Consider the following 24,226-nt stretch of genomic DNA (forward strand, 5'->3'; position numbering starts at 1 on the left):
TATGTCTCCTTGTGAGGATCATATTCTCGGAGTTCACATGTCAGTGATGAGTGTGGCAGAGATTTAAATCATTCATTATTATAAAAAATCTAAACATTCTTATTGTCAGTAAAACCATTCAATTTTTGCCATGAATCCCATGGTCTCAATAACATGTGGCAAGGAGTTCCACAGACTAAACCACTCATAAATGTGGAAAAATACAATTTATCTGCACCATGGGTCTACCTAGAAAAATGAGCCCCACACAAATCAACCCACTGGAGTGACAGAATGTAGAAGGAACTGGAGTAAACTGAAGGGCAGCAGCAGTACCTGGAAATTAGGGATGGGGTTTAACGTTGGCAGCCAGGCTGATCTTGGGTTTTCTTGGTAACGGAAAGGGCCATTAAATGCCTGAGTAATGGCACTCAGATTGAAGGCACACACTGCTGAGGCAGCTATGCTGTTTCTGGAAAAAGGGAGAAAAAAATCAATTTAATCATTAGAACATTGACATTTTTATCATAACAGACATCAAACTCCACTCAAATAAAATACATGTAAATTGCTATGTAGATGTACAGTGATACCAATCTCACAGGGAGTAAAAATAAATAAATAAATTGCAGAGGGCTTGCATGACAATTTTGAGAATGAATTTTAAACTTGGTTTTAAAATGTCTGTGATTTAAGGGCCACAGAAGCAGTTCTGACAAGAAAGGTGAATACAGTTTAATTTGCATGGATTATTTGTGTCTGGTTTTATTTTTATTTTTTTAACAACACATCTATCTTTATTGATTACAAACAACCTAATTTTTAATCTCTTGGTGTTTCTCAAGGTGAAATTCTGTTTCTACAGGATCCTGAAATCTTTAGCTATAAAATATATCCCCAAATATTTGTCAATATATATAATTTTATTTTTATATATATATATATAAAAAATACACACACACATGCACACACATGCAGGGCAAGGGAAATGGTGACAGTGCAAACCAGGCTGGTTGTTACAGCAGCTCAGCACGCAAAACAGGTCTTGCTAATACGTGAAAGCCTCTGTTTTCAATGATCACAGTTCACTTCTTTGTGTTCCCAGATGGGAATAGCATCTGTCTCGGGCAGACTGTTCACCACGCACACACCAGCCAGGGGAGGCATGGCTAGGGAAATGCCACTGTAGGAAGAACTCTTTGGAAGGGAACTTGTTTTAGGGATGCTCTGCTGCCCAGTCAGACTTGCACACAGATCAGCCGGCCTTTGCTGCCCCATTTCAGTCATGGAGGACCCATTTCTGCAAGGTCCTGAGCAGGCTCAGCAACTTTTCCCTCAAGAGGGTTGAAGAGTGCTTCCCAGATGGTGAGGGCACCTCAGGGAAGCTGGCCCAAAGAGGGATGTTTGCTAAGTGGTAACCTGAAATTCAAACCTGCTCCCAGCTTTCCCTTTCCCCCCTGCTTTTTTTTTTAAAAAAGGAAAAGAACATTTAGCGAAAAAGATATCAGAATAAAACTAAAAATAGGGCTAGCACAAGAGACTGACTTGTCACAGTGCCTTTTAAATAACCCAAGCCTTGCTGTATGTATCTTTCTGCTAATTAAAGCAATTTGAATTCTCTGAAAAGAACACAATTTTTTTTTTTTTACTAAACCAATAATTACACTCTCCTGCACAAAAAAAAAGCCTTGCTCCACAATCCCAGGCTGGAAAGCAGAAGAACAGATTCTTTCACAGCATATTTCTTCCGAGCAATACAATATCAGGAAGAACTTCTTGCTTTGCCTTCCCATTCTCCACTCCCGCCCCTGTCCCTTCCATCCCCGGAGTGATGGAGTAGCTCACTTTGAACATGTCAAAGCAAAGCTGGGCGAACCTTTCTCCACTTTTGTCTGAACACCGCTGACGCAGTGCATGCTCACAGTCGGCAGCTCTTAAGACAAAGCTAATGATGGATGACAAGTAAATGCCTTGAGGCACACATGGAAAAAAAAAAAAGAGAATGAGAAAGAGAAAGAAAAAGGAAAAGAAAGAATAAAACCTTGCTAGTCTAACAAAAATACTTTTAAAAAAAGGGATATTTTTAGGGCTCTGCTGAGGACTCCACAGTTTAGCCCTTTCCCTTTGCTAGAGAGGAGAAAGGAAAAAGGTTTTCCATTAAATTTGTAGCCCATTTTCCTTTTCATCTGTGGCCTGGCATATTTCCCATCCCTCCCTATGAAAAGTTTGACTCCCAATCTCAAGCCAGTGACATCAACTTGTGCAGCTGGCCCTTGTGTTGTCCTGGTGTGAAGTGCAACCTCCTTTATTCCCACATCCTACTTCCTGTGATTAACCAGGTAGTTTAGAGAATGGATTAAGTTCAAGGAGGCTTTAACATTGTCTCTATTACCTCCCAGAAAAGTTTTAATAAAAACATCTTAAATATTTCATCAGTAGTTTCCCCAAAAAGCTCTCTTTCCCACTGATTCATCTGGGTATAACAACATGAAGCAATAAATCTATATGTGGGTGTTACCACAACCACTAACACTGCTTTGTTATAAGATGACCCTAAATGCATTAAACATGAACCTTCCAAATAAAAATACCTTTAAACAAAAAAAATCATAGTTTTGTGTTGCATTGGTATTCTGTTATAACGAAACTCAGACTGAAGCATACATCAACCCTCTTTGGTATGCAGAGCTCATGCAGCATGACATAAGTCCCAGTGGAAGTTAAAAGAATAATTACCATTATTTCTCCAGTCGGATGACAAATTGGAACATTTTTGCTTTGAACTCTCAAAAGAACATCATGTTGTAGGCCCAAAACACTGCTTGATCTAACTTCAGCTATTATCAATAACTCATTTCTTCAATTACACAAATGTTACATATTCTGTTGTCCTCACAAGATGCAAGAGAGAATATACACCCGTAATTTATGAATAGTGACTTAGGTGTAAACCCAAAGGAGATGGGTAACACTTATCACATCTCATGTTAAACCTGGGAGATAGACACAGCAGAAGAGAACTCTTCCAACCAGTAAACCCTATGTCTCCCCACTTATAATCCAAAAACTATACTGATTCGATAAATATAGTACAGTTATTAATAATTTTCTTATTTCCAACTTCTGTTCTTGGTGGGATAAATGGAGAATGGATAGATTAAACATTATCACTATGGGCCTGGAAGTCCTCTCTGACTGGGAAAAAAAAAAACAACAAAAACCATGTCATCTCAAATACCCAAAGCAGTAGCCCAGAGTAGTTTGGCTAACATCATCTGAATGTTTTTAGAGAACAACTCATGCTCCTTTCAGTCCCAAGACAGATTTTCCCCAGAATCCACAGTCAAGGTGGAGTACTCAATCTTTTTTATTTTTTCTAGTTGGTTCTGCACTGGTTCACTTTTGGCTGATGTTGGTGATGGTAGTGCAGTAACAAAACATGGAAGACTGATAAGGGTGGCCAAACACTTACCTACTTCTTGGCATTTACAGAGCAGGAATAATATTTGGGTTCTGTTGACTCTCATAGTGAAACTCCCAACAGTGCTTTAGCTCAAGAAGCTGGGGCTGATGTTTTGTGACTTCAAGGGCTGAAGTTCAAGCCCTGCCACACCAGCAAGTGACACATTAAAATAGGAAGGCCTGTACTTCAGTGGGGTTTCACTTCTTTGATTTGCTGTGGGCTTCTTGGAAATAGACCCTTATTCATATTGAACAGTACTCCATTGCACACAAAAACCCCAAAGAAGGTGGCTACCCAGCACGAGGAAGGCACTTTGAGTGTTTGTCATGTGGAGTAACTCACTCAGATTTTCATTCTCTAGTTTACACATCAGGATAACACTCCCCTGGAGAACATGTATTATTGAAACTCAATACCATGCAGACTGGTTATAGCTTCAAACTTATCATCCTAGCCTTGGGCTTCAGAGAAAAAGTTATTTGAATTCTCCTGTCTTAAAAATATACATTATGAGTTTTTTAATATATTTTTTAATTAACTCCTCTTCTCCTTTCTGCTTTCACAGCTACACTAAATCATTCCAATTACAAGTTTTTTCAATATCAAGCCAAGAAGAGGTGATTATGAAGTTTCAGAAATCATGCCTTCCCCTCAGAGTTCTAACGCTGCTTTTGATTCGTAGACCTGAAACAGTCTGTAGCAGAGGTAGAGTCCCCCTTGGAAATGTCAAATGCTGTGTAGCCTGCATGATCTCACTTCTATAAATTGTTGTTCAACAGCAATTTATGTTGATTTCAGTCTAGGCTGTTGTGATCCCATCTGCCTCATTCTCCTCCTTCCAGTCCTTCTCTCCCAAGCATATTTACCTCCCCATCTCATGGGCCAGCCCCAGTGTTCGCACAATTGTGTCAAGATTGTCCAGGCAGTTAGCCTGGCTGAAAATTAATTGTGTTTTTCTGTTGGGTCATTTTTAGACCAGCTCTCTGAACTAAACAGTAGCACTGCCACTGCAAAAAGTCAGAATTCTGTCACAGCCCAGGTTTATATCTAATTAAGTTACCCTAGAACTGCACAGTCACCTTTTATGGACTCCAGGAATCTATGAACCATGGATTAAAAACATTGTCCTAAAGGCAATGATGCCATGTTGGATAACACAGACCTATCCTTCACATTAACCAAAGGATGTTTCAAACATGATTGCTCAGACTGTCTTAAGAAATCAGGATATTGTTAGTCTCAGACTGCTGAGGATAGAAGAAGAGCAGTAAAACCAGTGCAACTTACACATTAGTAGTGAAGACACCATAAATCAGATCTTGCTCAGGAAGGTAGAAGGTGCTTTGCAGTTCATTATAATAGAAAGGGATTTCTCCAGCACGGGAACAGTTCAGCCTGGCTTTCATGAAAGTTGTCCATGTGTCCTCCAGCAAAAATCTCCCTCCAATATCATTTTTGCAAACCCTTGCCACACGAGAATACACTGTTTTCCCACAGTCATGTTCTACCGCATTCTCACGGAAGAAGAAGTAGGTGAACAAACCGATGTCGTAGGCAGCAATAAAGTTAGGCTCTGAAAAACAGACATTTGAAGAGATTTATGCAGGTCAGAAATCAATCCATGCTCACTGACTAGCTCAATGCATTGTGTCGCCAGCTCCCTTTATGCGGGCTGTCAAAGCTGGGACCACAGGAAGTTCGAAGTCAGCAGAGGACATAAAAACCGTAGATGGGAATAATGATATATGGGGGTACAGCTCTCGATCCATTTTTCAGATCTTGGAAAGACCCCATTGTTTCCCCACTTTATTGGCAAAGCTGCTACTGATTTCAGTGAAAGCAGAGTTCAGCACTTTGCATATGCATGACGATTCTCTGTACTTGTACTCATTTTACAACATAAAACATTCCCATTGGGTTCCTTCACCTATTCACTTCTGAAGTGCACCTTACGATGTGTTAAATATGCTGTGTGCATCCGTCTGATTCCCCAGACTGCTGCACTGAAACATTCAACCTACTCTCCCAGCACAATCACATCTGGCTTTTATCACAAAGCCCTTCCAGTTTCTAGGCACAAAAGATTGTCTTATGTCCGTAAAACAAAACCGTGCCACAGACTGACAGTATTGAAGCAAGCTCTTCTTAATTCTTTTTCTCCTAGAATTGTTGTTATTATTTTCACAAGAATTGAAAAGAACCTGGAATTGGGTTTGTAGCTAATATTTTAACTGGGCATTTAACAGAGCTTTAAAGTGTGCGGTCTTTTATCCCAACAATTTCTTCAGCAAAGGGAAAAGATTGGCGAATGAATAATATTTGACTAAACAAAAAAAACCCCTGTTGGTTTTATAGGGTGCTTTTACAATGTTCATTTCTGAGTAATGCTCAAAGGAAGAAGAAAAAAGGAAAGTACAGAGTTCCTTTAATGCTGCAGCCCAGGAGTGAAAGAAGAACAGAGTCATGGCAGAGGGAGAGGAAGGCAGGCTGATGCTGCTGCAAGGCAGGTTTGGGAGGCAGATGATGGTGCAGAGGGGAGGGCACTGCAAAGCATCTCCCGTCAAACTTTCTCCTTCAAACAAACAGTGAACCTTAAAGGGAGCATCGTGATCACCAGACCTTCTGTCTAACACAAACCAGCTTCACCCTGTAATTCCACCATCAGACCCTGTAACTAACAGGTGAATTAGACCACATCTTTTGAAGGAGATCTGATCTTACTGGACAATGTCACAGGGCTTTACATCCACCACTTTCCTCACTGACTTGTTCAAATGACTAAAGACTGCCCCAGCTGCAACCTGTACTTCTTTTTCCATTTGACATTATCTGGTTTCAGCTTCCAATCACAGGCTCTTGTCATGACTTGTCTGCTAGATTAAAGAATTTTATCCTGCCAGAAATCTTCTCTTGATGTAAGTACTTCCATATCATGAACAAAACACCTTTTATCTTCTTTTCAGAAAGATAAATAAATTGAGCTCCTTAAGTCTCTCACTGTGAGGCAGGCTTTCCAAGCTTCAAATCACTCCATGGCTCTTCTCTGAATCATCTTCAAGTTTTCTGTTTCTTGTTGAAAAGTGGCCAGAACAGGATGAAATTACTCCAGTGTCACCAATGCTGCACAAGCTTATAAATCCAAGAGTCATGTTAGTCTTTCCAATCACAGACTAGAAACTCAGTTTCAGTTTGTCTTTCCTTAAACTCCCCTGTTCCAGTGTGGCTTCCTTCTGAATTCTTCATTCATGTGCAGACAAGAGACACATATTTCTAATGAGTGTATATGGGTTATGCTGCTTCTTGGTCCTAATTCATAGTCTTGCCCGATGACATCCTTCTCCTAAAACTCTGGATCACCATACTGACTTCAATATGCCTGCAGAAGCCTAGTTCAGTCTCATTAAGCTCCAGGGAGTGCACAGTCCCACTGCTTGTATCTTTGATTGAAAGGTCCTGAAATCCAACAGAAAGATTCTGAATATCTTATCAAATTACCTCAGTCAAAGGAGAGGGGGGGAATACTGAGATCTCCATCACTACAGTCTGTCAGACAAAATGTGCTTTGCCCCAGTCAGAAGATGTGGACCCAATGCAGGAATTACTGGTTGAAATTCTATAGCTTGCTTGATGCAGGGTATTATCACACTGGGGTAACAGCTGCTTTTAATAACTACAAATCCACAACAGCGTGGGTTCACATGGAACTTAACATGCTGTGAAATTTCTCATTTTCAGACTGATCTTGCACTGAAACCAATGATCTTCAGCTGAGTCAGTGGAAGTAGAGGATGCTTAGCACTATGTAGAACTGGGTCAACAATATGATGCTTTAAGTTGGTTTTGATCTTCAAATCTTTGAGTGGTTTTCTTGTTAAAATGATGTATTTGGTCATCTCACAAGACAGAGGTGCCTATATATGTTAAGTAGCCTGTAAGACTCACTTTCTAGATTCTAAATCAACTTCTCTGAAATACTTCCAGGCTATTTTTAAATGTCTTCTAAGCTGCATTGATTATTGCACCGGAAGCCCTTCCCCATCATAACTCTGAATTTCAATATGAAAACAGAGGGAAAGATTTACAAGCCTGTCAAACTGACTTTAATACACCTCTTGCTCAGATATGACCCACATGACTTTACCATTGAGCCATTTGGAGTTGTATTGTGCTGTCCTAAGTGGGGGAACATTTCCAAGGCTGCGGTAAATAGCAGGATCCCGTCCAGAGAAATCAATTACAGTTGCAGCATAGAGTTCTCCTCGTGATGTAATCACAGCTGTCGAGTTATGCCGAGGGTCGTATGGGCATCGAGCCACTCCATTAATTCTGTCAATGATTTTGCTAAGATTTCCTACCTGTATTTGAAAGGAGAGAGGAGAGAATTTAAAGAGCATCTGGCTTTCTTACTGGTATAGAGAATTCAGTTTGCCCATGAGTACCTGCGAGCAAAACTCTGGTTTTAAAAAAACAGGCAGCTATAAGAATGTAATGTCAGCGATGACTGTAAATTGATCTTTACATCCATCGTTTGCCAATGTAATAAGAATGTAATGTCAGTGATGACTGTAAATTGATCTTTACATCCATCGTTTGCCAACATAAGAAGTTGTGTCTGAGCCTCACTGATCCTATTGCTTTGTAAGAAGGGTAATTCCTCAGCCAGCAAAGCCTGTAGGCCCCAACTCACTCAGTGTAACTGGGTGCTCCTGCTGCTAGCACAGGTTTCTAATCTTCCACAGACACCTCCTGAATGCATACTGGCATTAAAAAATATAAAAATAAACATTGCTCTGGACCTGCTCCTGCCTCCCTTGAAGCCAAAGGGAATTTTGCCATTTATTTTAAGGAAACATTTAAGTATTCAGCTCAGGAGGTACTCACAACTAAGCTTGCCTGTGTTCCCCATTTTCAGCAGCATACCCAAGGCTTACATGAGCAGCACTTTGTCCAGATCCAGTTTACCCATAACATGAGTTTTTTGTTCCCCACCTGCAGTTACACCCACTGCCCCGAAGCAGCCCAAAGGGACCCAAAGAAGAAAACCAAAATAATTTCAGATCAGCTACATTTGGAACATATTCTCCGCAGCCATGATGCCCTGCCAGATGACTGGCCTTCCCCAGAGCATGTATTCAGCCCTCTCCATCACTGTAAAAGAGGCAAAACAGACCTGTCGACTGGAACACACTGGTGAAAAGGCATTGGTACCACAGGTAAAAACCTTCTTGCCATAAACAATCAGCACTCGGACATAGTTCTGGCACTCGTCCTATAGGGACACAAGACAGAGAAAAAGCATTTTTGAAAAGGAGACTGTGGGGTTATTTATTACATTAAAAAAAATTACCTGTATTGCAGCTGAAATACCCCTTCCTTAGCTCTAACTCGGACTGAGGTTTGTTGCATCGAGCAGTGCACGGCTGTAGGGAGCTAGTGGTCTAAGTGAGCAAGCCCAATTTGCTGGTTATTTCTCTAATCATAGCCCTGCACAGTTCCTGGATAGGGTGTTGTCCATCAGGTTGTACTCTGTATTAGCTACACAAGTGCCTCTTTCTGTGCTCTGCCTAGATTGGAGGAGGAATTCTCCCTCTCTTCATGATGATATTTCTGACCTATTTTTCCCAGTAATGCTGCAGCTTTGAAAATACTACCTGGACATAAACTCCAGTGAAGGACAGTGGGTCCATCTGAACTACAACTCACACCAGTGCCAGCAGGAAAACAGCAGGAACTTCTCTTTAATAGATCAGGCTGGTCAGGAGAATCTCATGCTTGAACAGGCTGTTACTTCCTGCCTCCTGCAAGGATTGTGTGCTCAGGATTTTCCATGGTAGAAAGAGTTTCTCTTTCAGGCCAGGCCAGTGAGAAATAGCAAGTCCCCTCTTCTCAGCTGCACAACCACTTGCTGGTACAAATAGGCAACTCCCTCCACATGCCAGTCCCCAAAGGTGTGGGGCTCCTGTCATCCCACGCTGAGGTAGGGATGGCAGCACAAGGCCGGAGTTGGCTTTTTTTAGAAAATCTTCTTCATGTTGTTGAAGAGAGTCACAGTCTCTTTCTCCCCACAGCCTCATATCCAAAAACCTGTGGACTGCAGATCAGACTAACTGAGCACCTCCAGAGAGTTAAGCGGTGGGGGAGGAAGAGGCCACATGAGGCAGGGACTTTCTAACAGTACGCACAGGGAAAGGGAGGTGCGAGACTAGCATGCAACTCCCACAGGCAGTGCAAGAGGCTCGAGAGCTGCCAGCCCCAAGGTTCATCCAAACAGCCCCGATTAGAGATCTACAGCGAGCCTGGCACCAGCGTGCTTGCCCCGGGCTCTGGGGGCACCTCAGAGGAAAGGATATGAGCAACGGCTAATGACTGACACCCATGGGGTTCCAAGTGAAGAAAGTCTATTATTATTACTGTTTAGGAAACTTGGTAAAAAAAAACAACCTCAGCTGGGTTATCCTGGCTGCTTTGCTTTCCCCCCTCCAATAGATCATAATTTGCCACTAAACTGAGTTTACAGCTGGAGACACCACTTCTCCTTCTGTAAGCAGCAATCACTGCAAGCTTCCCTGTCTCACAGCGCTCCACGCTGTTGATCATTTCCCTGAAGACTTCATTTGCAAGATTCAGCAGTGTGAAAACACTCCCTATCATCTGTAAAGGAGGAGGCTTGCTTAGCTGGATTACGTGCTATCTCCTTTCATTTGCTGTATGGAAGTCAACTTGTTGAAGGATGGCATTTAGCAGAAACCCACCAGCGTTAGCCACAGAGAAGAGACTGCATGGGCATGACATGTGGGGCTTGCTTTTGAATGGAGAAGATCACAGGATCTGCACTCCAGAGCCATCCCAGGAGCACTCACTCCAGGCAGCAGGGTTCCCTCCAGCCCAGGCAGAGGCTACAGAGTGCCACAGAGCAGGTGCTGCCAGTCTTGAGTCTCAACAGGGGCACTGGGGATCAGATACATAATGCCTCGCACCCAAAATGGGAGCTTAAATTCATAGCTGGGTCGATTCAGCACTTTCTATTTCAGAAGAAAATCAGTCATGGTGACTGTCTATCTCAAGGTCTATGAAATAAGACCTTGAGAAGCACCGTTCCACCTGCTGTGTGTTGAGAACAGAGGTTCCTTTAATGAGACAAAGGGCTTGCCAGCCTCTCTGCTCTCTCCTGTCATTGTTACGTGGTGCTGTGAGCCCTGTTAGTTATTCCCTGCCCTAGAGATGTCTACATTTCATGAGTGGGTTAAGTAATTCCTCTTTCTGTAGACCACAGTTATTCAATCCCACATAATACTAGGACCACTATATATTTAACTGCAAAGTACTAGAAATTCTTGAGAGGATGCTATAAAAAAAAGATATGGGCTCCTCTCCCAACAGGGTTTTGGTTTCAGAATATGATTGATTTGGCATCTAACCCAGAATGCAGCTCTGTACCCAATTTCACACAGAAAGAGAACACCCATCTGCTCCCCCTCCACTTCCACCTTTCTCTGCTTTGTGCAGAGTCTGAGCATAGCTTCTAACCTAAACCAGCTAATAACATTTATGTTGCTGGACCCTTTCCTGTCTAGGTACTTCAATATATTCCTAACTAAAACCCTGTCCTGCAGAAATCTGAAGACCTAATTTGCAGAATTCTCTTCTTTGCACAGAACTATATTAGAGATTAACAAACTTCAATTTCTATAAAAATCTTCCCAGCTAAGAAAACAGCACACAAAAAAGAATTTCTCTGCGAGGTCATGTGCTGAATGGTCTTCTGGAGTTATTGGCAGTGATGCATCTGTTGCACACTTTACAGCATGGTGCAGTAGCCTGACTTTGTAAGGACGTTGGAAGATGGTAAAATATTGTGTTATTTTAGCCTAATTAAGCAGTTTTATTTGTACCCATTCAGTCCAAAGCAGAAGTTATTTACTGAAACAGAGGAGAAACCATACTAGCAAATGTATCTGCTGCTGTCTGAACCTGCACCAGAATAGTTAATCTATGGCTTCCAGCCCATTCCCAACTGCAGTAGCAAAGACAAAAGAGCACAGTCAGTATGAATGAGGTGTTATGTTGGAAACATTTGACAGCTGATACTTTTGAGGGAACTGGATGCACCAAGACCACTAATTATTTCATTGGCTGAAAGAGGCAAAAACTGGGGTGACTAGTGGATGTTTCTACTCTGCTTAAATAATGGTGCTACTAGGTGTGGGCCATATCCAACCATAGTTATTTCTGTGAATTAACTGAGTAGGCATTTTCCCTGGACCTGCCTTACTGATGATGGTAACAGTGCACCATGCTCCTGGAGGAAGAGCAATGATAATATGTACGCTTCATACACTGGTCTCAAAGCAATTTATACAGCTTAAAGTAATGTTCTGAAACAGATGTACATTATCTGCCCCGTTCTCTCAGCTGGGTGATTCGAAACATGGGGGTGCTAAAGGACTTGCCATGGTGACACACTGAGTCAGAGGAGATCCTGAAGGACAGCCACAAAGGCCTAACTACCAGACCACACCTCTCTAACCTGCCTGGCCTGAAGAGGAATACTGTGCTCATCTCATATTTCTCATTGCTGTATGACGCACTTGCAGTAATATCAGTCTATGAAAACCTCCAACAAAAGCAAAGAAGAAACTGAACTACTTAAATGCTCCAGCTTGCAGGATTTTTCTCAAGACACTGTCGGTGAGATTCACATCGTTAGATCCTCTTTCTACCCTATTCTCAAAATAACTACCAAGGAACAGCCTCCTCTCTGTGTTCTTTAAACCAGCCTGGATTTGCTCCGAAAAGTCATTCAACACACTGCTCTGTGCAACAATTCGTATCTGAGGCAACTGGTTAGTAGAATGATCTCACAAAACCCTACAGAAAATAGGAGCTATTTAATGCAGTTTCTTCCATGTGGTTGGAAAACTCTAGGCATGCAGGACGCAAAATTCAGACGGGCTTTAATACAGCTGGAAAATCTGGCAAGCTTGAATCCATCTCTGTCCAGACAAGACAATATTTGGATCCTGCTCTCACATTATGGAGCAGACAGTTAAATCTGTGTATGATCAGTCTGCAAATCTCATCACCAGAAGATATTATTTGGATTAAGAGATTAAGGATTTAAATAAAGGAGGAAGACTGGGTATTTATATGGTTAATGAGAATAACCCAGTTATATTAGTTGGGATTATTATTAAATATATGGCAGAGCTGATAAAAACCTGTGGCTCACCTCCAGAGCATTAAGCATATCTCTGATTTTCCTACGAACTGCATGTTACCCACTTTGGAGTTCTTGCTCCTTCCTCAAAATTACCTCATATTGGTCCCTTTTTTGAGATAAGACCTTAATTTGAGCAGACAACACTTTTCTCCAGCCTAATGACCCTTGTTTTCCTAGAAAGGAAGAGTACATGACTTCTAATTCGAGAACCAAGAGTGGTGCCCTGTTACTCCCTTCATTTTGTGGACAGATCAGCAAATGGAGGGGCTGAACTCCTGCCAGCTTTGGTTTGAGGTAAAATTCAAAAACACATTTTCAGGATGCTGCAAATAAAACAGCTGTAGGTGCCTCTTGAGTTGTTTCTTCTGTCGTCTCTGAACACTGGAGTTCTTAAATGTTATAAGCCCTTAATCTCATTGTACAGATGTATTTTTCTTTGAAAGCATAACCATATATAAGCACTACTTTAACTGGCCTTTTACTTTGAATAAATCACTCAAGCCCTGTTGTCAGAGATCTCCTTCTAATTCTTTTCTTTTTTTTTTTTTTTTTAGGCTTACACTATTTCATCACATACTGATATATTTTAATCATAGATTAAAACCACAGTTACACACTGAATGAGAAAAATAGCTGTTTCAGATGGTCTGCCATCCTCAGTAAAGAAACGCAAACTTCTGGAGTTCAGAGAATAAGCCAGAACTACTCCACGTTACTCCTTCAGTGATGTTTTAGAGTGCAGCAAACATTTAATTTATCTGTTGCAGTTCATCCCAATTTGTTAAAAAACAATCAGGACCTAACATGTTCTCGAGCACTGTTATTAACACACTTTCAGATATCTATATTTATTTCTTTGGACAAACAATTCTATTAATTGGTTTAATCCAATGCCCTGACCAAGCTGTCTTTCTCCTTTGAGTGTAATAGATAGCAAAGAGAATTGCTAATGATTTTTCCAGCCAAGTTTTCTTTAATGGACTTGAAATCAAATTTGGGGGCTGATTCTGCATTGATAGCTTAGCAGAAGTACTGAATGTAGGTTCAGATCTCTAGGAACATCTGCAAAGGGGGAAAAATATCTGACTGCCTCCCAGTTATTTCTATTTGCCTGGGGATTTATATGGTGCCTATCCTACCTGGATGCCTATTATTCATAAGTAGTGTGGAGATTCCCAGCTCCACTAGATAACCAGAGGGCACATCCTCTGTATGACACAGAGCCACTTGAAGGCCTGAAACAGCTGATTCTTCCATTAGCTCAGCAATTTCTGCACCAAACCCATTTAGTTGGGCTGAAGCCTTAGGCTAGGAATTCTCTGTAACCTTGTGTGAATCATAAGATCCACCAGCATCAGGACATCATAGAAGCAAAGGAAGAAACTATACTGGCAATACGGTGGGACAATCAGCAGCTGGATGCCTATCAGACATTTCTCCTGGCTCTTTCTTGCTCCAGAAATGTTATTAGTGTGTCATCTTTCTCCTGACTACACAAAGCTCTTAGGACAGCACGTAAAAGCTGCCATTTTCACTGTCATTTTCACAAATGGTTCCCTTTCATGTTTTGAAATGATGACGTGCTGCTTTTGGAAACTTAACAAATAATTCTGTGCTTAGACAAGACAAAGATTGAAGTGCTCATGTTTAGAAAGTCACAACTTTCCACGTCAGGCAAAATTCCTTAGATGTGGTGGATGTGGACTGTTATGCAGAGACAGGACAATTACAAACTAGAAGCTGAGCAACTCCTAATGAAATTAAATACACCTCTTCCCCTTCTGTTCTATCCATCACTCATTTTAACTACAACCTCCGAGTGATTTTGTTTGGAAGACAGAACAAAAGGCAGCATAACACTGACTTTGTTCTCTGCATTGTCTCTCAGTAATGTGGATGTTTTCCAGGGTACAATTTTAAGGTGCTGATCTCGATACATTTTATAAATGCTGCAAAAATAAGAATGATTACTCATGGAAGCCAGCATGGATCTCCAGAGACATGGCAAGCAAAGCATGTACAATGCTTTGAGGAAACCACAAGTTTTAGCTGATAAGAATAACATAAATGAAAGAGACTTTTCAGAGGTTTTAATACCACATGATATATTGCAGAGAGTTAATTTTAAAATCATGTTCAAGAACTTTACATTACATTATATTAATGGATTAAAATCTGATAAATTACTGGGCTGAAAAAAGTCCTCAGAGTGAAATCATTCATAAACTTGCTGTTCTAGCAGGGCCCCAGATGCAGTGGTACTAGCCCAGTATCAATATTTTTCTTAACAAATGTTTGTGGATAACCCAAAGATTACAAAAATAGTAGTTACCAGTGAGGCCAACGCATCACTCTATATATAGTGATATATGCTAGGATGGTTAGTGAGATGGACCCAACAAACAAAATATATTTTTGTAAGATATTATGTTTAAAGAGCAAGGAACAAAGGGGCTCTATGTATAGACTGGGAGATTACATCCCAAGACTAGCAACTGTGAAGAGGATTTAGTGGTCACAGTGGCTAGGCATGATCTGCTATGGCAGAAGAGCTTATGAAACTGCCACGTATATGAACAGAGGAGGGTGAATAAGAGGTGGAAGACTGTTTTAATCACACTCAGGCATTACAGAGATTGACAAGGGAATACGGGTGAAAAATTGGAGTGTGCAGAAAACAGACAAAAAATATTCAAGGGCAGTAGAAAAATGACTTAGAGAAAGAGGCTTGGGGAACTCTGGTTTTTTCTTTATCAAAAAGCCTGAATACTGATTTGACAAGAGCATATAAGTGCCTTTGTGAAAAATAAATATTGGTAACTAAAGGGCTCTTTAATCTAACAGAGAAGGGCAAAATGAGACCCAGCCACTCAAAACTGAAGCCAGATCCAAAGAGGAAATAAAATACATGTTGTTAATAGGGAAGGTGGTCTGGACAGCAAACCACAGTCAGCCCATGTGCTTCAGGCCTTCAGTTCAAAACTTTTTGCCTTCCTTAAAAAGGTGTAGCAGCCAAACACAAGTTACTGAGCTCAGTTTAGGAATAAGAAAGTGAAATTTGTGGCCAGAGCTACACAAGGTGTCAGAAGAAATAGTACCTTCTAACGTTAAATCTGGGACCCAGATTTCTCATCTCCCTTTTCTCTGGCCAATAGGTACTCAAATGTGGAGTAACCATCATGCCATAATAATTATACTTCTGTGATATGCATTCTGTGGCTTTTAATCTTGCACTTCTTATTTTCCTTATGGTAAAGCTCTAAGCATTTTAGGAAGAGATTTTCTAAGCAGCAGGAAGAATCTGATTTAGATACTCAACAGGCATAAGAATGAAGGGGAAAAAAGCATTTTAATACATTAGGTGGCTTTGAAAACCTCACCCTAAAATACATACATTATTAAATGGGCAAGGAAAATGGACCAGTCATATAACTTACACAAACTACACTGTGAATTAATGTAAGAGCCAAAGGTCCTCCTTATTTCTAGCCTCTATCACCACATATCTAAGTGCCTGACAATCCATAACATATTTATCATCAAATCATCTGTGCTAGGTAGAAAACAGCCATTAGTCAAGTTTTGACAAAACAGAACTAAGGCAGACAGAGCTCTGCATCTTGTCCCAGCATTGCACAGCAGAATCAGAAATGTTCACATTACTGCTGCCCTCTTTTGCTGCATTTACCCAGACAAGGGCAGAGATGCTGGGTCAGAGCTGGACTTCTTAGCTGGAGTAGAGCACTTCACCAGCTGGCTAGGCTAAACTCGGTATTTTTGGAGCTAGCACTAAGTCATTTCTCTGTAGTGTAATGAAAAATGAATGCATATACTTGCCCCAAGAGGGACTTGGCCATGGACACATGGGGTAGAGTAGATACAGACTTTGGACATCTGAATTTAGTTAGCTACTGCAGAATCCTTCTGCCTTTATGTCTTCTTGTCAGACTCTTAGTCAACACCTCAGTTTGCCATTAATTTTATATGAAGAAGTGTCTAACAATCTGCTTAATTATTGTTCCTCAGAACTTCACACCCATGGCCACTGTGCCCATCAAACAATTTCAGGCTCTGGATCACAATCAGCATAAACTCAGCTGTTTAGAGCATTATCCTCATGAAATTTTTGGCAAACTCTTTGCAGTCTGAGGAGGCAGCAGCAGCGAAGATACTCAGACCATCGCTTTCTTTTGGCATGACAGTAAAAAAGATAAAGTGAAATTATCCTAGAATTTGTTCAGTCAAATACATGGCTTTATCCAGGGGTTGACAAAATAATTCTGGGTTATAAATTAAAATTATTTATGAACAATGGGATACAATTTAAATCTCACAAACTTTACAATGGAACAAAAGAAGAAAATCCTTTCTTTACACATTTTAAATTACAAAGACTACAGATTCAAAAATTCCTCATGCCTTGGGTTTTGGAGTTTTTTAACTTTGTCCAACTTCTATTGGGTTCTTCTTCTCAGGGCTGGCCATGTTTGGTGTTCATCTAGCCCAACCCATTTTGCCTCCATGATGTTTTCCTGCATAACATAGATCCTACATGAAACTCAAACAGATGTTCCAGGATACCCATACGCCTGTTCTCCACAGCTACATGAAGCAAATTGTTGCCTATCCGGCAAAATTCAAGCTAGCTTTTTTGTGTATATACAAGTTAATACATAATCACATTAAGTTTATTATAGAAAATGAACATGGTCAATAGAAGATTATATAATCCTGTGCTTAAAGCACTGAACTGGAGCTTGGCAGAATTCCAGCATTTTGGGTCAGCCACACAATCACTCTCTGCTTGACTGTCCATGTCTAAGCAAAGATCGTGCTTATCCTTTGTCCAACTCCTTTGGTTTAGACTGAGAATTCTTTGTGGTGTAGCATTAAGGACAATAGGACACCCTCTCAGTTGAGGCCTGAAGATTTTTGAACAGTACCAACATCACATTTGAAAAAATCAAAATATCTCCTGCTTTTAGGTAGGTGGCTTTGTTTTAGGTTTTCAGAAGAGAGGCAGAAAGGACCTGTGTTTGGATCAGAAATGCCTGCAAACTCCGAACTTCTGGGACAGCAGGCATTGGTTCAAGCAATTCTTACTTTAAACTGCAGTTTAGCAGACTGCACCTGCCTCTGAAGGAGCTCTGTGATATTCCACCTGAACAGATTCCAGTGTGCTAGCAGATGCAGTTCTCACATTCAAGCAAATTATACAAAGACGAACCCTAACTGCAAACAAGCACTGAAGCCCATGTGGCCGAATGCCAGCAGTTCATTGCTGAGTACCTTGACTAAGCTGCTCTGCCCAGCCTCAGACCCCACTGCAAGATGTTACCCCTGGCTTGCCACCACTCTGCTTCTTGATGTGTCACAAATTGTGTCCTCTCCAGCACTGAAATCACCTTTAAATTTCATGCAGAGTGAATCTAATAACTTGGACAGGGGGCCTTTGAAATGGCTTGCTCGGTGGTGCTTATATACTTGTGGTGGTAGATCTAAACTGCTGCAAATTTACAAGCTCAAGCTGGTGTCAGATGCTCCCTGTGTGGATTTCACATGATGCAAATAAATTTACCCATATCATTATTGTAGCAAAGCAAAACTTACCTCTGTTTTTCCTTTACTTTGACAGGACCTCCTGGTGTCTTCATCTGAACCCCATGCTGTTGCCTGAGAAACCAAAATGCACAAGTCACATGACAATGCCACCAGCCACCATGTCTAGAGACTCCCAAAACAAGAGCAAGTATCTCCAGCCAATTTACACAGCCCAATTTAAAAGCAGCATTGTGACGGTAAACATGTATCTCTCTCCCACTGTGCTCACAGTGCACACAAATGATAAATAGATGAGAAGTCCAGAGGCAGAAGCAACTGGAATGTTAACAGAGAACAGACTTTAATTTACATGTAAATACAACTTCTGATCATCATTCAACTGGAAGGTCCAAGACATAAGCCCCGCACACCGAGCCATCACCTTCTTTTCAAAGAGGACAGTGCTGTATAAAACCGCCAGCTGTCATCACCAAAACGAAAACCTTCTCTACAGCAAAGTCCAGTAGTTCTGCACAAATCGGCTGGTCTCCTTAAATTTACCCACAAGATTATCACCTTCTAAGTAATCCTGCAGAGAAGTGAGCTGGATAAAACAACAAATGGGAGCTGACAGGCGAAACCTGGAGAGACGGAAAGCGGGGAGAAAGGTTGGATGGTGATTTGTGATGCCAGACAAGTGGGGTCAGATCCTGAGGTGGAGTAAAACGCATTGGGGTTGAGGGCACTAGTCACTGGGGGCCATGAGCACGTGGGATCCCTAGTTGGCTCTGACTGACTGCTTCAGAGAGAAGAGGCCCCTTCCTTCACAAGAAAAGTCAAGACCAGCAAAGCTGCATTACAGAGAGCTTTTAGATTTAAAATATTCAGCAACACACCCAACCATTCAGTGCCCTCCGCAATTTTCCTCCCTTCAGCACTTTTTTAAAATAGTCCTAACAAATTCAAGCAGGTATTGTTAGCTGGAGGTGAAAATACATATAAACATCCATACTATACATAATACATCATTCTGAGTACAAGAAAAATAGCTCTGTTACACAGGGAAAGGGCAGGCTCACAAAGTTCAGATACAGATCCAAAGCTCCGCTAAAAGAGCCAGGATTTCTTTTTTTTCCCCAGTCCATTACCAATGCAGGAAATGGCTTCAAAGTTCGGTCCGGATCTGAACTCTTCTTGAACCTTCTCACTGCAGCCAATATATTTTTTTTAAACTCTGGGCTTCCACAGAAATTGTCCCCTTGACACATGATAAATCCTGGTTTTTGCAGGAGAAAGATGGGAGACCAGTAAGAAGAGGGGATCGATTTTCTCACCCCCAGCTCAGGTCCATGAAGACACTCACTCAGAACCACATGAAATCCACTACCCAGGAAATGCATTTATACACAACATTTGGAGAAGGGATATTTCCACCTCATTCAGAAAAAAAATGGTATCTTCTCCATTAGCTGAGCATGCAGTTCAGTTTGGCTTAAAGTAAGGCTTTAAGAGCACAGGCAAAGATCTGGTGGGAGAAGGGAAGAGCACAGGTCTTTCCCCAGGAGTCGCTTGGGAAATACCTCCCATGTACTGCAGTTCAATCCAGGCTGAAGGCCAACAGCTTGTGCCTCAGAAGTGTTTTTGTGAGAGCTGGGATAAGTCCTTGCTGGAAAGGATCATTTAGCCATATCCTGAGAGGGGATATGTCCCTGGATGGAAGACATAAGCCATCACAGGAGAGCAAGGAATTTTGACTTGTGACTCCCAGGAGCCCTTGACGTCTGCAAAACAACTGTGCAGCAGCATTTTGATCCCCAGTCCCAAATCTAGCCATATTAATCTAACCACATTATCCTTTTACCTTGGATCAACTTTTGACAACCTTAATACAAAAAAAAATCCAGAAAAGAGACAGCTTGTTAGGTGGCTCTTCTTTCCATTTCAAAAACAGAGACAGAGCACTCTCCATTATCAGCCCAGTTTACCTTAACACTGCTTGACAGGACAAAATGAAAACAAAAATTGTTGGTTACTTTAGCAATCGATGCTGCTTCTCTGCAAATACTCTGGGTCCTCTGGGACTGCAGCAATGCAACAGAGAACAATTTGGCCTCCTAGGGGACACCTAGCTCTTCCTGCCAGACACCTGCACTGAAGAGCTTTGAGGCATGTTGTAAACATAGCTCATGTCAGAGCACTGGTCCCTTCCAGCTATGTTTTCTGTGCCTAAACATCTTCTTTTATTAGGCAACACTGCCCTTCAGCTTTCTGAAGCACTACCTTGATGAGTCTAGTGATAACAGAAGTTCTTGGTGATGGCCCAAATTACAGGAACATGTTGTTTGTGACTGCACCATTAGTCAGGGTGCACTTCATTAGAGCTAAGAGGATAATTAAGCAATATGGCAATCTAGAGCATGTTTTACAAGTCCCACACATGTCTTTAGTGGGACAGGGAGGAGCTAGTTTGATGGCTGAGTAACTCCAATGACCTCTAGTGACTCAAAGAAAATATTCGTGACCCTGCAAAGCAGAACATCTTGTCAATAATAAAAATATAATTGCAAAGCCAAGGAGCTAATGTGTGTTTAAATAATTGTACTGGAAGGTATGAATGTGCACCAGTCAGCTGGCCTACAGCCTAGACAAGTCCTGCTGGGCTCCCAGGAGCCCGCACACATCTGTGGTTGTGACCTCTGAGTTGGACCCGGTAAGAGGTCCTGGGCAGGCTTAGACCTCTGAGCTTGGGTCTTTCACATGAGCTTTCCAGTATTGTTTGGTTTCTTTACTTGACTGATCAGCTGTCTTTTCAGATCAAAATTTCCCACTCTTGTCATCTCTGTTGTCTTGGACTTCTCTGTGCAAACTCCCTGTGTAACACTGGTGCTCAACTTCCTGCATCTCACTGGTATGTCCAACCCAGGCCCCTCCTTCCTAGATGAAATTTTTCTCCTCTGCCTTAGATTCATTTGCTCCAGTATCAAACTACATCCTGGACATCTGACTGAGAAACCTTCAGAAAGATCTCTCTCTTCCGGAGTACATCTGTGTGTACCCATATGCTTCTCAGTGAGGCCGACACCTACTTAACACTTGTGTAACACTACAGCACTGTACAGGATGCTTTGTGCTTTTGCCTCCTTACCTGATCATAATGCTTACCAATAGCATTGATATTGACTTACACTGACTTAGCTGCCTCCCCTCCCTTTTCTCATCTCCCTCAATAAACCAAGAAATACTATTTCTTTTTACTGCTGAAAGGTGCCTCTGCGTGCTTGGCTGAGGTACAAATTGTATCCACCAGAAGTTTTTGGTCACTCAGTTGGGTCATCATCCTGAATTTATGATTCATTTTCTCAGTTGTCTGAGCCATTTAAGATTCCCAGCTCCAGGAAACACATCTGAGATTATTTTTGTACCTCCTGCTACACATGTAAGTCAAAAATAGCAGAGTAGACACCTCTGGACCCATGTGGCAATAAAACAACTTTCATGGCATGGGTCATGGAAAACAGAGCCTGGGTGAAGATGTGACAAAACTGGGAGCAAGGCTACATACAAACACAGGACAGTATGTACTTTCTCCTTGCTGCTTCCCTACTTGTCACGTGCTTAAGCAACCAAGAAAACACCTTTTTATGCTGTCAGGACATCAGAAATTCCTCCCCTTACATGCCTACCAAAGAGTACTCCAGCTCCTCATGCTACCTGCTTACAAGCTCTCTTACATCTCTTCTGTTCTACATTTCCAGAAGAAATGCAGTTTCTAACAGTGTTCCCAGCCACTTTGAGGACCTCCTCTACAACCACATGGCCCATGTGCAGAATAGAGCAACACTAGATTCATATGCTCTATGAATGAAACAACCAGCTCAGGGCTGCAGCTGCTGTGTAAGACAAGAACCATGCCAAGCATGAGCAGGACTGCCCAGACACCTGGGCAGACAGGCACGAGGGTACTAGCAACTTTGTCCCTGAACTGAAAATGCAATTAAATGTGCCTTCCTTCACCCTATTTGCATGGGCACCTGGTTCTTCACATCTCTATTTCTGTTCCTGGGTTCTATGCAAGCAGATTTTCTCAATTAAAAAAAAAAAAAAAAAAAAAAAAAGTGGGGTTGTGTGTTATTTCTGCATCACAAAGGAGAACAATCACAGGAGAAGCGGTCATGTGTACAACCACGTGTACCTGGTGCAACACTACCCAACTAGAAATTAACAGAAATGGGCCATAATGGCTCAGTGCATATCTGAATATTTGAATGTCACACTTGGCCACAGAAAGAAAGAGTTAATGTCTCTTCTAATAAATTATGAGCATCACGGTTTGCTCCCAGTTCAGACTGCAGATCAACAGTGCTCTAGAAATTCTAGTTCGTCATGTGCTGTCAAATCAGTTATTCAGCACGCACTGCTGAGAGAAGCTTTCTAGATACATTTATTTAATTACCTGCACATCCCAATGTTGGCATCCAAAGTACCTGCCTGTCACTACCAAGTCCTGTTATCAATAGTTATGTGCATCCTCAAATGCTGATGTGAAAATCTCTTTGACTTCTATGGACCAGCTTTTACATTCAGGCTAGCAATTTATAATTACTTCAAACACCACATATGAATTTAATAGATTAAGCATACACTAATCCCTGCACTGTACTTGCACAACAGAGGTTGCAGGGTTTTGTGCAAAACCAGAACATTGATTTAAAACTGAAAAGGGAAGATTGGAAGAGAATAGGTTACATGCATATTTATTGGGTAAATTAAACCCGTTCTTAATTTCTAAAGTCTTTTATTACAAACCTATTCATCTGTTACCAACCTCACTTCCATTAAGTACTCTGTGCAAGCTACTGGCAGCCTTGCATGCCTGCAGACAGACCCAGAATCATGTTGTTCAAGAGATTATTAGGGGGAAAAAGTGTAATACCAAAATGTACATTGTATATGTTTGGAAGGAGACAAAAAACCCCAAATACAGGCTTACTGCAAAAAAACCCAGGGACTGATTCTGTGAGATGCCCAGCATTTTCTAAAAGGTACTGTGTTTCTCAGGTTCCTGCTAATGTCAGCAGAAGCAGAAGCAGCACCTTGTGTCCCAGGCTCGGGTCTGCAGGGATTGCTTATGGCAGGAGCTTCCATTTCCATCAACCCTCCGCAGTGCCCACAGGAGACTTCTCAATCTGCCCACAGAGTAAGAGGTGATTTTGGTTTTCCGCTTGTGCCATGTAGGGCACCCCGAGCAGAGCCTGCCAGTCACATCAGCCTTTGCTGAGTTATGCATGAGGAAGGAGGGCAGGAGGTGTTGTGATATGACAGTTACTGTGCACTGGAGACCTGAGCTGGCAGAGTAATTTCTTTCCCTGTGTATTTATTTACATCTTCCTTTCCAGGAACTGTACAAGGCACTAGTATGTTCAGAGAAATGTACCTCTGGAAAAAAAAAAATACTTGCTTTGAAGGCAGCTTCCTGGATTCCTTATACCAGCCCAAAATCTCTGTATTTCTTATTTGCATTTAGAAATTTTTTTTGGATCACCTTATTTCACAGCAAGTATGAAAACTTTTCTCCAAGTCTAGGGAGAGAGGAACATGGAGGCACCAGGTTTCTGCACTGCATTTAATTTCTGCCAACTTTAATGGAAATAAAGCACATATTTACATACCCTACTGGACCAGTTCAGCTTAAGCACATACTTAAGGACTTTGCTAAATTGGGGTGCAGACCGAGCCTTTCACACAGTGGCTGCTCAGAGGCCAGTTCATTCCCCTACAAGATGTCAGCCTCAATCTTTTAATCCATACTGATGAATAGATTTCAGACCTCTAAAATATCACCCTTAGATTCTTGCTGATAATCCATTTCATAAATTTATTTCTATGTTTCTCTATACTTTGCAGTCTCTACACTAGACCGCACTAGTGTAAATCTACCCTTCCCTGGGTAAATTCTATGGCATTTAAAAGAAATTGGTAAGTCCTGGGACTTACAGCACTTAGAATTAAAAAAATCTTTGAAA

At 41.5% G+C, this 24,226-nt stretch overlaps 1 protein-coding gene across 11 annotated transcripts in view; it reads right to left on the reverse strand.

The window, feature by feature from the left end:
* SEMA5B (semaphorin 5B) overlaps positions 1-24,226 on the reverse strand; it is a 291,544-nt gene that overhangs the window by 79,216 nt on the left and 188,102 nt on the right. For all 11 annotated transcript variants that reach the window (XM_074873600.1, XM_074873596.1, XM_074873599.1 and 8 more), the window contains 5 exons: positions 18,273-18,335; positions 8,613-8,711; positions 7,584-7,797; positions 4,730-5,015; positions 316-451 (listed from right to left, as the gene is read on the reverse strand). In XM_074873600.1, the coding sequence (XP_074729701.1) occupies positions 316-451; positions 4,730-5,015; positions 7,584-7,797; positions 8,613-8,711; positions 18,273-18,335 (798 nt within the window). The remainder of the gene's footprint in view (positions 1-315; positions 452-4,729; positions 5,016-7,583; positions 7,798-8,612; positions 8,712-18,272; positions 18,336-24,226) is intronic.

This window comes from Strix uralensis, chromosome 6 (genome assembly GCF_047716275.1).
Source record: "Strix uralensis isolate ZFMK-TIS-50842 chromosome 6, bStrUra1, whole genome shotgun sequence".
NCBI classification, from domain to species: domain Eukaryota; kingdom Metazoa; phylum Chordata; class Aves; order Strigiformes; family Strigidae; genus Strix; species Strix uralensis.